The sequence below is a fragment of the Stylophora pistillata genome, chromosome 12, assembly GCF_964205215.1.
Source record: "Stylophora pistillata chromosome 12, jaStyPist1.2, whole genome shotgun sequence".
Lineage (NCBI taxonomy): Eukaryota > Metazoa > Cnidaria > Anthozoa > Scleractinia > Pocilloporidae > Stylophora > Stylophora pistillata.
Window position 1 is genome coordinate 9,520,137 of NC_142530.1, and position 15,052 is coordinate 9,535,188.

The 15,052-nt window shown below is 38.6% G+C and overlaps 1 protein-coding gene across 2 annotated transcripts; it reads left to right on the top strand.

The window, feature by feature from the left end:
- Positions 1-13,262, top strand: LOC111328522 (solute carrier family 23 member 2). 2 transcript variants are annotated; one of them, XM_022932982.2, is made up of 12 exons: positions 1-171; positions 4,030-4,134; positions 5,101-5,258; positions 6,051-6,142; positions 7,374-7,444; positions 9,063-9,219; positions 9,318-9,342; positions 9,988-10,111; positions 10,511-10,667; positions 10,741-10,994; positions 11,427-11,700; positions 12,312-13,262. In XM_022932982.2, the coding sequence occupies exons 1-12, from the start codon at positions 151-153 to the stop codon at positions 12,650-12,652; spliced, it is 1,779 nt and encodes a 592-aa protein (XP_022788717.2). In that variant the 5' UTR covers positions 1-150; the 3' UTR covers positions 12,653-13,262. The 2 variants fall into 2 exon arrangements, with proteins under 2 accessions (XP_022788717.2, XP_088598084.1); XM_088741958.1 differs by lacking the exons at positions 1-171; positions 4,030-4,134; positions 5,101-5,258; ... (1 more) ...; positions 7,374-7,444; positions 9,063-9,219 and having other exon boundaries at positions 9,304-9,342.
- The last annotated feature ends 1,790 nt before the right edge of the window (positions 13,263-15,052 follow it).

A 15,052-nucleotide genomic window follows, 5' to 3' on the forward strand; every position in this document is an offset into this window, starting at 1 on the left:
ACACTTAGGACTGCATAATCAATCAAGTCACACTCCGGTTGGTGAATATGGCGTTGCTTTGATCTCATTTGAGCAACTGTTACCGGTCAACAATTCAAACGTAAGGATTCTTAAGTTGAGGAATTCAGTGGACAGGTCTAGAGAACGATTATGGAAGAACAAGAAACCGAGGTGAGTCAGCTCAAGCTGATTCAATGTGCTTGCGAAAACTTCTATATCATATGATTATGTTGCAGCTCATGTAAGACACGAGATGAGTTTTTTAACTGAATGAGGTTGTACGAACATCAGTAAACGATATAATTCCAGTTTTGGTGTGCACCAATACAAGATTGTATCACAGGTTTACAAGCATAAGCCGGCATCACCATTGAAATGTGACTTGTTCACATTTTCGCGGTTTTACATATTTTTCCTTTCATTGTTATGGAGTCGTTCTGAAGGGCGTGCTTAAATCTTCGAACTCTGACACGGAATTCTGACCCGCAGAATTTCCTATTTATTTCAAATGCACTGAACTGTTTTCTCTCCCCAGTCATTTTCCAAATCATCGCTGTTCTAGTTCAAGCTCAAGGTATAACTCTCCATAGCTCTTGAGAAGGAAACTTTCGAAATATACTAATAAGAACTTAAAACAAGTATTCAGAAACTTCGACAACCATCTTTTCATTTACAAATCTTATTTAATTTTCTGTTGAATTAAATCTCAATGACAATGAACAGTTCAGCAAGTTTTGAACTCATCTTTATGACAGAGGCGCATTTGTTTGTAAAATATATTATGTTATGTAAAATCACCTGACTTAGACGTATCCGCTGAGATTTCAAGTCAGCACTTGTTCAGTTTGATTGACCACGTGCTTGCATATCAGTGTTTATGTTATTTCGCTGATAGATGGATTGTTCTCCTGCGACTTTTGTGCCTGGGGGATACTCGATATATTCCTGGGTGGGGAGGTGCGGCGCGGTTCCTCATACCCTGACCCTGTTTAAGGCAGATATCGCTAATTTTCCTACCCTGTTTAAGACAGAATTCCGATTTTTCATACCATGTTTAAGACATTTAATTTGCCTGGTGTCAATGCCAAAATCAACGCAATTCAATATTAATTAAAATTAGAGCTTGTAAAAATTTTGCTGTTTATTTTCCAAGAAAAGATATCCTGTTTAAGACAAAAGTTGATAAATCGATACCCTGTTTAAGACAAAAAATGATAAATTCGATACCCTGTTTAAGACAAAAATCTCGAAAAACATGCCCTGGCTGGCCGCACGTTCCCACCAAGCCCTTATAAGGGAGTACCCCCCCCCCCCCCGGGCTTTTGTGCTTATAAAAACGGCATAGGGAAAAATTGGACTGGACTGGACTATTTTTTGTACCATTTTTTGGACCATTTTTTAAGACCATTTTATAAGGGGGAAGCACACCTTTAGTACTCAGGGAGGGGTGGGTGTAGTCTACAAGTACTGAGGGAGGGGTGGGGGAAGAGCGTTATTGCTCAAGCAGGGGTGGTAGGTGGTTGTAATTGTAAACGCTACTGGTTTAATGGAGCTTTTACTCGATCGTAATAATTATTTTAATCGGTTTTTCGACTGACTTCTCCTACATCAGCATTTTTGCGCTGGGCCGCGGCGTTTCTTTAATTTTTTAGTCATGCGAAAGCGAAACTGCTACGTAAACACTGGGCTTTAATTCTTATTGAAAATATCGCGTTTACGATCCTCCACTGTCGAGTTACCAGTCTGGTAGAGGTTATGTGTGTGCATTTTGAGTCGACTTGTGCACTCAGTTTTCATTTGTGTATACAGTGTGTAATTACCAGATTTATCTATCTTTCTTTTGTCATTGATGTTATCAGACGAGATCTCGAAATTTCTGTTCCTTGGCCCTTGACTTTAGCCGCAAATATAGAATTCACAAGCACTATCGCAATTTTAACGTTTGTACGTTTTGGTACAATCGTACAAAGCAATATTCTCTCAGGTGTCTCGTTTAACACAGACCTCGAAAACGCAGACCGCTGACCGCAGACCGCAGACCTCGAAAACGGTAGTTTGGAAATATAGAATGCCGGAATTCGCAACCAGAACCGGAACAGGAATACTTGGAATACCCAGAATTCCCGGAATTCCAGGAATGACCGAAAAATAACAAATTGAAAAAAATAAAAGTAAATAAATAAATAAAAAGCATTGATGATTAAAATTTAATGGTAAATTCAGAAGTTAATTAAATAATTTAATACGAAATTTTTCTCTGAGGGTCCCAAAAAAGGAAAACACTTACCGGCACTGTTCATGGAGATGCACGTTCTAGAATTGAAAAAAAGTCTGCGTCAGGCCAGTAGTCCATACAGCCTAAGCGACGAAATATTTCTACTTTCTCTTCCCCCTGGATGGGATGCTAGTCCATCACATGGTTACTCCCCGCTTTAAATTCGCCTCCACTCATTTACACACCTATAGGATGTCTAGCCAGGGCGCCATGACCATTAGGCCTGCACGCTTTTCCAGCCGGAACCACTGCAGAAGATTAAACAAATGCAATATTTCCAATTAGTTTAAAAATCTCCGAACTATTGCAAATTAATACTCTACCTTAAGTAATTATTAACCACACATTGGGAGCTATCAAAGCAGCTACCATTGAGACCAGCCGTCTACAGTTAAAATTGAGAGATCGTCAGTTACTCGACACCTTTTCGCGTCTATTATAAATACCTTGAATATATACCTTTAAAATATATATCTTGTACTGATGGATTCTTCTGAACAAGGTTGGCAAACTCGGCCTTGTTATTGAGCAGTTTTTTTCTTCTGTGGAGATCGATAATCTTTGGAAACGGCTTTTCATCTTAAATTTTTAACCTCCTTTGCCTTTAATAAGATATTTTAAATTAAAAGAACAATTACAAGGAAAGTTTACTACAAGGAATGATTACTACAGGAGCAGAGCAACAAAATGTTTGAGTCACTTACAGGACCTTACCTATAAATGTGTTTCTCAGAGCTCTTGCAATAACAAACAAACCACGCGATGATTCACTGAAGCATGTGAATTCAACCTTCAAACTTGAGATGTGTTTTTAAAACCATCTTTAATCAGTTACGCTCGGTTGAATAGCTGTAATGTTTTTCTCAGTATGTTTTGCAATGATTGACGGACATACATACAGCCAGGGCTACACAATTTCAAGAGATGACCGATATATTTCTGTCTCGTTTAGTCCTACAACAAGGTGTTCCCGGCACTTAAAGTTAACAAGAACCCGTGAGTTGGCGACATGTTTTTGTTTTGATCATTCGCCGATCACGTGATTGAACCTTATTGATAGGGTAAGGTCATGTCACAAAAGAAGAAGTAAATTGTCTCTTAGCAAAAAGCCTTCTCCGTTAAATGATTGATGGAATAAACGGAGATGATAACCTGGAATGTTTTAAATGAAAGAATCAGGAATGAGGCAAAGTTGAATAATCGTAGAGAGAAAAATTCTAAGTTTGAGGAAAGCAGAAATTCAATTAAAACACAAAGGACCGCGGAATAGAAATTTTTCAAAATCGACTGCTTTGTGAGAGCAAGGAATAATTGGAATGGAAGAGAAATCACATCACGTAAAATTGGCGGATGTAAAGAAAAGCAAATAAGATAACCTACCTGACTTAGTGTGCGAACTCGCGAAAATGTCGGTAGACATCTAAAAGTTACCAACAGAAAGAAACAACGCTTTCTGGCAGTTAAGAAAACATTCCTTGCAAGTGTTATCTTTTTAAAGCCTTTCTGAATGGGTGCGAAGTTTTATGAAACTTAATGCATGAGTATCGTCAATTTTCAGAGGAACTTTCTGCATCAGGCAGACAAAATGCAGCAAAACCTCTGAAGCAGAATGTTATGCCAGGCTTCCCGAGTTATTCAGTTTAAGGAAGTCTCTGGTATGCCTATCAAAAGCCAGGCTCGCAGCGTTATTATTTTAAGGAGGCTTCTAGTGTACCTATCAAATGCTTATCCAAGCGATATAATTTTTCTTTCAGCGTAATGAAGATCACCAAACTAAGAAAAGAAGCAAAGTCCTCGGTTTGTCTTACCTTATCAATGAGAATCCTCCGTGGTATATCTGCCTCTTGCTGGGTTTCCAGGTTTGAACAGTTTGCCTAAAGAATGTTGTATCTTTTTTATTTTATATGATTGATATGATATTACTGATTTAGAGTAGCTCAAACAGAATAAAACACTTATTTCTGGTGGAAATGATTCATCCTCAGCAATAAAATGCCATTATCTTTACTCTATCATATATCGATTCAAGATACGACTATCATTTGTTTTATTCAAGACATAGCAACTTTATCTAAGTGTTGTTGTCTTTAGCTTAAAAAGCTAACTGGGCTAATCAAGAAAAAATTAACTTGCATAATCAGAATCCTACAGCTTAGAATAGGCTTTATACATCTGACATGATCGAGAGTTAATACTAAAGTAGAAGAGGGGAGGGGAGGGGAGAGGAGAGGAGGGGAGGGGAGGGGAGGGGAGGGAGGTTGCCTCTTACCGCTGGTTTTCGTCATCACGATTTTTTCGTCTCAGGAGATACATGATTTACAGAGACATTAGGTCCTGAAGTAGATCGAGCCATTTTTGTCTTAGTTTGATTACATGCAGGATTTAATTAAGTTCCCGTTACACTTCATTGATAAGAACACCTCCTCATGGTCGCTTCGTTAATTAACTTAAGTTAGCCCTGCAGTGTTACGACTGCGTTTTAACAGCACCCTACTAAGTGGATAAACCACTACCGCGGCATCTTGATGACGGAGATCCTTGTTTCAGTAGATACATGTGTTTGTGTTCTTCTTTCGCACCAAGAGTCAAACGCTTCAGCGAAATACAGTCGAACCTCCACTAACGGCCACCTCACTACAATGGCAACTTCTCCACAACGGCCACTTTTTTTGGTCCCGACGACTGTTCATACGTCGCTCCCTTAACTCCCCATAACGGCCACCTCTCCACAACGGCCACTTCTTCTGTCCTCATAGTAGCCGACTGTATTGTTAATGTCCAAACTTTCTTGCCTTTATTGTCTTATCTTTGTTTTTCTTTTCCAGCACTACTTGACCATGTTAGGAGGAACACTAGCCATTCCGTTCATTCTCAGTGGTCCAATGTGTTTTGCTAATAACACACTTGCTATCAGCGAGGTCCTAAGTACCATATTCTTCGCGTCCGGCCTTGTGACCTTGCTTCAATCCACATTTGGAGTCAGGTATGGAAACACGACGACACAAGTCTCTAAATATCATTAAAATCGCTAATTTTCTAATTATATTAATTGTGATATGTATGGTAACATTGAATTGTTGCCCTGTTGAATGTTTTACAGTGTAGCAACGCTCAATCAGGGTTTTTTCCTGATGATATTTTTCATGAGGTGGAAAGTATTTTCATCCTTCTCCAAGCCTTGTAACTTTGTCTTCAGATCTGCTATAAACGGGCTTGGTGAATTTTTGTTAATCACATTAAATTTACCCATGCAAAATGACGCTATTTACTTAAAACTACTCCCATCTGATGACAACATTTGAGCAAGTTTTGGCGGTTTTTAGTTACCTCGAGTAATTTTGCCTTTCTGAGCAACTTTTGAGCAAAATATTGGTTCAGATCACATACCAAGCACAGAAAGGCCAATGATTTGGTAAAAAGGAAATTTCATGAATTTTTATCAACCTTTTAAACACATAACCTGTCACTTGACAGCATTTTGCAGGCCTGCTGAGATCCATGTCTACGATTTTAAAGGATAATAGGCTAAAAGGACATTCGGAAAGACGTCAAATGAACCAATGACAGCAACTTTTTGCAGTTTTGGCAATATTTTAGCAACTTTTTAACGTTTCAGTGAGTAACGTTGTTAGCATTTTACGAGCTCAGTCAGTAGAGGCCTACTCATCTGCCTTACATTTTGGGTAATTGACACGCCTTAAAGGACTATCAAACAGTAACGGCCTTGCAAATTATTTTCTATGAGCCGCAATGACTCCGTTTATAATGATTACAGACTGCCAATCGTTCAAGGTGGAACATTCTCCTTTCTCACGCCTACATTTGCCATCTTGTCCTTGCCACAGTGGACTTGTCCAAAAGTTAATGGTAAGTAAGCTTCATTTTCTGAGTTTCATGGTTAAAACGTTTTTAAATTAAAATAACAGTACAAGCTTTACAGTAGGTAGATTGAGTAGTTCATGTGACAAACACATGCCGAGATTTTAAAGAGGAAGCTCATATTCGCTGAGAGAAATCCTGCCTCCATGTAAGGCAGGTCAAAGCGGTCCACTAAACTCTTACGTTCTGATGGCATACCTTTGCTCTCTAAGAGTTCCGTTTTTCATTTTCAGTCTCTGTGAACTACTGAATTTGTCTATAAATGATCTTTAGAAATTTAATTCGAAATAGTAAAATAATCAAAGATTGATTTTGAGCGTTGAAAGGGCAGAGAATGTCTTGCTAAAAAACTGAAGGAGACCGCAATGTTCCTGTTGGATCGTTAACTTCATGGTCATTATGTACTTGATATTTAAGTAACATTTTGTCTTTTGAACAGACTGAACAAAGCTCTGATTAACTCTTTACATTCCAACTTCAGTATGCACTTTCGCTATACGTTTCTCCTAACGTTCTGACACTAATGGTGATTATTTCCTTTATTTTCGTGACCTTAATATGTGATTTGAGGGTGATATTTTAAAGGGGAATAAGATGCTGGTCACTCTTAATTTTAGGGGTCTTGTGGCTAAAGGAAAGGCACCCTCAGTAAACATATAAATTCTATCTCTGCCTTTGCAAGAATACACTAAATTATACAATTTTCCGCAGTTTGAGATACTCAAAGTAGCTCAACATTGTACGGCAGCATACGATGCGCTGAACTCAAGCAGTTACTCCCCTCGCCGTTATAGTTATCGCAAAAAACAAAAAACAAAAAAACCTTATTTGGGTCAAAGATGCCTTTTTGTGCAGCAGATAACTAAAGAAGGAGTGGGACCGAGTTACAGCATAGTAACTAGGTAAGGCTTCTGAGCATGCTCTTATAATTGCGGTGTCTTTAACACATTTGAAAACAATTTACCGAGGGTTAACTTACACTTTTGAATCTCGAGTCGCGATAGGTGTTACAAATTCATATTTATTTTTTTAAATTAATAGAGATAAAAGTTCAAAAGTTTGTGGAGCATACTTCTCAAACTTATTTTGCCCATTTTAGGTTGGAAAATTGCCATCTATGACAAATACACATACCAAGAGATCTAAAGATTCTTTTACTTTCCTTTCCACAAAATGTCAAATCAGTACTGCCATGCTTGATCTATGTTTGTGTTTTTAGATGCAGAAAATGAAAACTCCACTGCAAGCTCTCTCGACAGTGATGCCATCTGGAAACCTCGAATGAGAGAGGTAAGATTACACTGGCTCTGATGAGATGAAAGATGGCTGGTTATTGCTATTCGTGGATAAACAGCCTCTCGGTTGAAAAGTTCAAAATATTTCCATTATTTTTTAACGCTAATTATTTAAAGTACTATACAGCGATACTTAGGAATCACTTTTAGTTCCTTCTACATAGCTTTGACAAAATGGAAGAAATAGATGTCTCGAAACCTCCAAAAGTACTATTAATGAGGCGTGAGTAGTCCAGTGGTCAGTGCGCTGGACTCCGGGTCAGATGGCCCAGGTTCAAGTCCTTGCTGGGGCCGGAGGTCCCGTCTCCTGCACCTATCAATTAGTTAATTTCGGCAGGGGACGTTAAAGAACCCACATCGCGAGATTACTGTGATGTGGTCTGGCCTGTTTACTGGGAATGGGGGGAGGGGGCATCTGTAAAATTTCTCCTTTATTAATTGTAAACTGCCGCCCGCAGTCTGGAAAAGTCCCCCGCACAGTGATGGAAATGCGCGATAGAAATCGATCTTTATTATTATTATAATTATTATTGCCATTAATTGCAAATTTTGATAATGATAATAATAACAATAATCATAAAAATTACAATTTCCCTGGTTGTGGTTGGTTCAAAAAACTCCTATTTTTCACTAATTCGCTTGCCAAGTTGTCATCGGACAGTTCAATAGGTAAATCACGTTCAAAGTTGTAGTTTAAATCAACCAATCGCATTCATATTTTGATTAAAGTCGATTTCAGAGCGACATGAAAAAATTAATGGCTCCTTCGTCAGTCTTTTAATGCTAATTTTCTCTTTCTTTCATAACTTGGCTGTTCTTCTTTTCTCGGAAATAAAAAATAATGAAATAAACAGGTCGGACTCCAACTGCGCGGTCGTTCGATTTTGTTCCCACTCGTAGGATTATAGACCGAATTGGACTCCTGCAAGGTCAATGCCTCCAATATTTTTAGGAATATTTTAAACGTAATAATACAATCTACGCGCGCGCCACTAGACAAAGCAACCTTTTACATCCGCCTACTGTGAAGACTGAGATTGCAAAACAATCTTTCCACTCTTTTTAACGAACTATCTTGATGGTATTTCGTATTTATTTACCTATAAATCTTTTATTTGTACATAGTTTTCTATCCATATTATTATCAGTATGAGTGTATTGCATATGTATATTATAGTTTTAGTACATTGTTGTGCTCAGGGCTCCCATTGATAACAGACAGCTTTTTGCATCTGAGGAAGCTACCCTAAACGGTATAAATCAATAAAGGTTCTTATTATTATTATTCCACTCCGTCTTAATAATTAATATGATATCTCGAAATGGATCGAATTCATAATTGTTTGACAAGCTTGCAGAGGTATTATTTCGCTTTAACACTTAACGCTTCGGAAATTTCTGGCTCAAGGGGAAAAAACTCCTATAACCTAAGTCGTCATAATTTAACCAAACAACTACTTTTTGACGTTCACCCTACATATCCTTGTGTTCACAGAATAAACCAACTCTTAATACTGTTGATGATCCCTATGTTTCCTCTGGTCGTTCACAGCTTTAAATGTGACCGAAGTTTTTTGAATTACAGATCAAGGGATACTTTGTTATTTTCCCAGATCCAGGGCGCCATTATTGTTTCCGCATTGTTTCAAATCGTAATTGGCTTCACCGGTCTCATCGGTGTGCTACTTCGGTTCATTGGACCGCTGACCATAGCACCTACAATTACTCTAGTGGGCGTGGCACTGTTTCACGTGGCAGCAGATCATGCAGGTGAGTTAACCGAATGAAAACTATTATTGTCTGCTGATCCCATTTCACTCGATGAACCGAACTTAAATCTATGTCACTTTTTATTTTCATTTACACAGGAAACCACTGGGGAATTTCAATGACGTAAGTCACTTCTTTCATTCATTTTCTTTTGTAACGAAATTGACCTAAGAAATAAAAGACCGGTAGTAAAAGTGTTTTAACGGAAAGTAATCAACTACTTTTGAAAAATTTCGTGGTTGGTATGAACTGTTTCGAGAACTGTTAGCTGTAAATGGCTAAAATTTTTTAACCGTTATCCGTAAATGCCATTACCCTATTGGGACCCTCTTAGACAGGCTTCATTTGCGCTAAGACGAAAATGCAGCAAAATTTTATATTTAGAGATGCATGGGTAAGAAGAGTAGCTCATTCAAAAAGGTCATGGTGCACGGGAAAGTCTTTTCTCATTACCGAAACCTGATTACAACAAGACGCTCAACTATGAAAAGCTCGGTTTCATCATGATGACATGGAGGTAAACTGTTAAGAGTGGTTTTTGATTGATTATCGTAAAAAAAGACCAAAGTGACTGCAAAGGGCAATCAATCGAAAGGATTGGTTTCGGATTTGAATCTAATTGGTTGAGAAAGTGGCTTGAATTTTCCGGGCCAATCATAACAAATCAAACTGAAGCCAGAAAAATCCCGGATCACTTTCGACACTTGATTGAAAATTGCTATATTTGGCTCATTTTTAATTTTTTTTTTCTGTACCTTTGTGACTCAGGACAATCGTGTTCATCGCTTTGTTCTCACAATACCTCACCAAAACGAAGATTCCATTTCTTGGGTACAGCAAAGACCGAGGAGGTTGTTTCGTTGGCCGTTTCCCTCTGTTTAGACTATTTCCAGTGAGTACATATGTATTACCTTTCCTGTATTTTTCACACCAAATTAAAATCTCAAAAAGAGCTGTTAGCTAGCTAAATGTAGTGGAACTAAATTGAAGTTCTTTGAATTTTTCCCAAGCCAATGAGTTCATGTATCGATTGAGCTCAAAAACATTTTGTATACTCTTGCGGATGTTTTAGCCCACTAGTACGATTTCACTTTTCTTCATTTGGGGTCAGGAACAGTTCACACAAACAAGCCCCTAAAGTACTTTGCACCTCAATAGAAAAATTTCTTTCTTTAGAGTGTTTGCAAGAAGCCTTTGAATTAACTTTCGTAACCGGCGCAATTTTTATCAAAGTCCTCTACATGAATTATCCGTCTCTAAGAGTATGTTTTCCTAATTCCATCTCACGCAGGTTATTCTGGCAATCGCATTCTCATGGATTCTGTGCGCCATCATCACTGCAGCAGGAGGTTTTCCTTCTGATCCCAAGATTCCTCAGTACATGGCGAGGACTGATGCAAGAAGTGCTGTCTTGAAAGAAGCTAAGTGGTTTAGAGTACCATACCCTGGTAAGAAACCTCACTTGGTGTCCAGTTTCTTTTGAAATGTTTCGCTATATACGCTATTTTGCTGTCTCTGTAGGACAGTGGGGCACACCTACTGTGAGTGCCGCAGGGGTTTTTGGGATGCTTGCTGGTGTCTTTGCTTCTATCATCGAATCAGTGGGTGATTACTACGCCTGTGCAAGATTATCAGGAGCACCGCCACCGCCTAAACATGCCATTAACCGTGGAATCGGAATGGAAGGGATTGGATGTCTCTTGACCGGAGCTTTAGGTAGTGGAAATGGCACAACATCGTATAGTGAAAACATTGGAGCTATTGGAATAACCAAGGTAAATAAACGCTTCAGATTAGACCAAGATATAGTGCGTGACAACCACGACCGGCATATCAAACGAGGGTTTTTCAATTCCCTCCTCTGGCACAGTCAAACACCAATACTGAACATCTCTAAATACACAATATCCAAGCGAGTAGCTCCTAAGAGGGTCTCCACGGGGTTAACCGTTAGCAAATTCTACCCAATACTCGTTTAAAAAGTTGACCATAAAAATCTGTCTTTCGACTGTAACGGGAAAAAAATTCACTGTTAGCCATAAAAAAGGCCTAAATTGTAACCGTTAGCCGTAAAACCAAAATCCCTGCTGAGACCCTCCCCTAATACTGCTTCCCATTTATTTGACATTGGGCAGCGTGGCTCTTGACCGCAGCGTGCAAAATTACCAAATCAAGTTGCTGATGAAGAAAGGTTGATAACTTTTCAGGTTGGAAGTCTGCGTGTGATTCAGTTCGGTGCCATTGTAATGATGTTCGTGGGTGTTCTTGGTAAAATTGGAGCCTTGTTTGTCACCATCCCAGACCCCATTGTTGGTGGAGTTTTCATGGTTATGTTTGGAATGATCGCCGCCGTTGGAATCTCGAATCTGCAGTTTGCTGACTTGAATTCCTCCAGGAACCTGTTCATTGTTGGATTTTCCATCATTTTTGGCTTGGCTCTACCGCATTACATGAATAACCATCCCAACGCAGTTCAGACAGGTGTGAAGAAGTTATTTTAAGATGTTATAAAGCAATTATTAATGTCACAACGATCAAGTATCGGTCAGAATCCCTACCAACTTCACTTTATAGTGGTGAAATGGGCCATGTGATAATTTCATACACGTCAAGCTTCCTGCATGATGCTAGATACAGCAATGCATACAACACCCTTTCTAGAGGTTAGTTAAACAATGTGGGAAAAATTTTGACTTTGGTTGTCCTTTAAAAAATATTTAATTTCTGTCTCAAGTGCGGGTCGAACATAAAAAGGGAGTTGGTCAATTAGCATTCGAATCCTAGTCAGTTTCGTTCTTAAGATCGGATGTTCTATCGACCAAGCTAAAGAGAAGTCCATGGCGAGGTAGGCCTCATTATGAAATGTACACTCGAGCCGCCGTGCGACCCAACCCATCCGCAGCAGATCCTGGTTTCTGTCAGGCTCTGCAAGATTAAAATGTGTTAACCGAGAAACCTGTTCATACTTTACAATGTTGTTTGTCTAAAAATCCCCAGTTACGTTCGGACTTTTTCTATGGTATTTTCAGAGGTTGTTCGGCTCGTGGTGATTACGATAACTAGCGCTGAATATATCTTCTTGTCATCAACAGGTGTTCCAGAAATTGACCAGATTCTGACAGTCCTAATGAAAACAAGTATGGCCATTGGATGTATTTCTGCTTTGATTCTGGACAACACCATCCCTGGAACCATCGAGGAACGTGGGCTCAAGGCTTGGAGGCAACACCTTTCAGATGAGAGTGACGAGCAGTGTCAAACAGCCTCCATGAGAGTCTATGATCTTCCGTGTGGTCTCAATCGTATCAGTGACTACAGAGTGGCTAAGTATTTACCCTTTCTTCCTCACAACGATGAGGAACACCGAAAAAGAAGCAGTTATGAACTTAATGGTGATTCTAAAACGATGATGGAAAAAGACGCACACGTTTAGCTTGGTAAAGAGGTGAAATGTGTGCGACAAAAACAAGTTGATTATCTAATGCCAATGTAGAGGCTTTATATATCATCCACAGTGTCTTGTGTGTATATGTGAGTTCTGTAAACTATAACTATGTAATCTTATAAACAGTATCATTGTTCTTTCGGGGAAAGTGAAAATTGAAGAATTTATTATTCCCTTCGTAGTACACATACACTTTAACTGTATTCACCTGGATTTAAAATGAATAAAGTAGTTTTTCCATGCAAGCACTTAAAGTTGGAAATCTTTCCAGGAAAAATGTGGATTAAAAGAATGTAACGGTAAGATGTTTTATATAAGAAATCACTCCCCTACATTAGAGTTGAAGAAATTGCTAACAATATTTTCACTTACTTCTACGCATAACCAAGGGAATACGCTAATGTTCTAAATGCATAACACAATTATGACAACTGTACCTTCCGCAGCATGGCACTCTCCCTCACCTTTGCGACGTGAGATTAAGGCTTTATTGTTGGGGGATAAAAGTTATGAAATAGATTTCTAATACTGTATATATGGTGCTTTCTTCATAGTTTGTAAAGTGTTTGTTCTATTCAAATAAAAAAAAAGTATTCAACTTTTTCTAATTATTTTCCATTTCGTTGCAATTCCGCAAAAAGTTAAGATCATAGAATTTCGAAAATTGTTATTCAAGCTTGGAAATGAATTTGTCTGTTTTTTTCGTACTCTGTGGAGTAAAAATTTGGGTTTCCTCCTCACAAATCTGAAATTACACTTTCTGAAAGCGGAAAACTATAAACACTAGAAGTTATGCTAGTTCATTTACATTCTTAAATTTCTGAATATCACCTATAACCGTTTTCTTCTATATTCGTTTATCTATACCTGCCACAAGCACGGGGGAGGATTGGGGGGGGGGGGGGGCGGGGGATAGTCTGGTTTCGGGGGCGAGCCACAGAATACACATAAGGCGCACTTTTAAAGTCGTGTCAGCTAAGCCTATAACCCAGGAGAGATAAGCAGATAAGGCATGTTGAATTACAAACTACAACAACCACTGCATTTGCAATCAAGTTCATTTTTAACATTTCGCCATAGCAAAGCTTGCTGAAGAAGACAGACTCGAAACATTTGAATTCATAGAGTAGCTAATGGTGAGTGTGGTTGACACTTTAGCGAAGTAAAACAGTCAACCTTGTCGTTATTGCACGACCTATTCTAACCTAAATGAAAAGAACACCCTGTATTACGCGGACACTTGCAAGGGTTACCATTCGTGATCGAAAGAAGTTTGCTGCTAGTTTCGATCACGCAGGTTTCAACCAGACTGCTCTAGAGGCCACGTACATCTGTATAATTCAAACGACATACGACGCTCCTTAAATCGGGGTATGAAAAGGAAAAAGTAAAACTATTCTCAGCGTTCATTGAACAGTGATGTTATTCAATAACTGTGTAGTAACTTCCTTATTTGTATTCTATTACTTTTAGTACACGGGGGTGTAGGGCATGGCGCACGCGTGTTCAATAATATGGGTGTCAGTCAGGAGCAAAGAGACAATAAGAGAACATCGTTAATCTTCAATTAGCTAAATTACGCTGCTCTCGACATATTGCACTGAAAGTAACGTTACCTTGAGTAGCACCCTACTTTCAGGCCTGGGTCCGCTCCTGAGTTATTTTGAATATGATCACCGCATTTGCATTGCGTTTGCATTTGCGCAATAATTTCAAATTGTTTTTCTTTATATTGTAGTGCTGTTATAGTCTTCTGTTTCTATTCAATTAAGTTTTCGTTTTTGCGTGAGGTTATATAAGAATTACCTAACGCTGGTAGCTGTATCTTTTCGCCGGCAGTGTGCGCGTTGTTTTCGTTGAGGTCATTTCATTGCTACTTGATTTCAACAAAGTCGGTCGTTTCGTTATTTTTGCCAGTGCCGTGTTGTTCTACGTTAAGAGATTTTTTAATACCTAACCAGGTAACGCCACAAATTGTAAGTTCATTTCTATTTCATTTAGTTTTTCGTCGTAGTTATTGTTGTTGTTATATATATACTTAGATGTTTGTATTAATTATTTGTTTTCAGTAAAATCATACACGCGCGTATCTACTTGTTTTTTACATCTAAATAGAAATCCACCTTGAAGATAAATCAAATGTGCATTTACCTTGTGGTGTGAATGTGTAGTTATCTATCTACACCGCATTTAGGAACGTTTGCACATGTGTAGAGTAAATTTTTTGCGCGCTGGTCAAAAGAATCATGATAGTAGAAACAAAGGGTGGTTCGAGGCTCACTAACAGAAACTAATGAAAAGACTGAGAAACTGATAAAGAAATATGTTGATGGCTTTCATTATGGGTACAAATTTAAATATTTCATTAGCGAACTCTATCTTACTCGT

What these genes read in the sequence shown, in the direction of transcription:
- LOC111328522 (XM_022932982.2), top strand. Translation starts at nt 151, where the DNA reads ATGGAAGAACAAGAAACCGAG. An exon ending in TGGAAGAACAAGAAACCGAG is followed by an intron (nt 172 to 4,029) that starts GTGAGTCAGCTC and finishes TTTTTCTTTCAG; the next exon opens with CGTAATGAAGATCACCAAAC. An exon ending in CTCTGTTTAGACTATTTCCA is followed by an intron (nt 10,112 to 10,510) that starts GTGAGTACATAT and finishes CATCTCACGCAG; the next exon opens with GTTATTCTGGCAATCGCATT.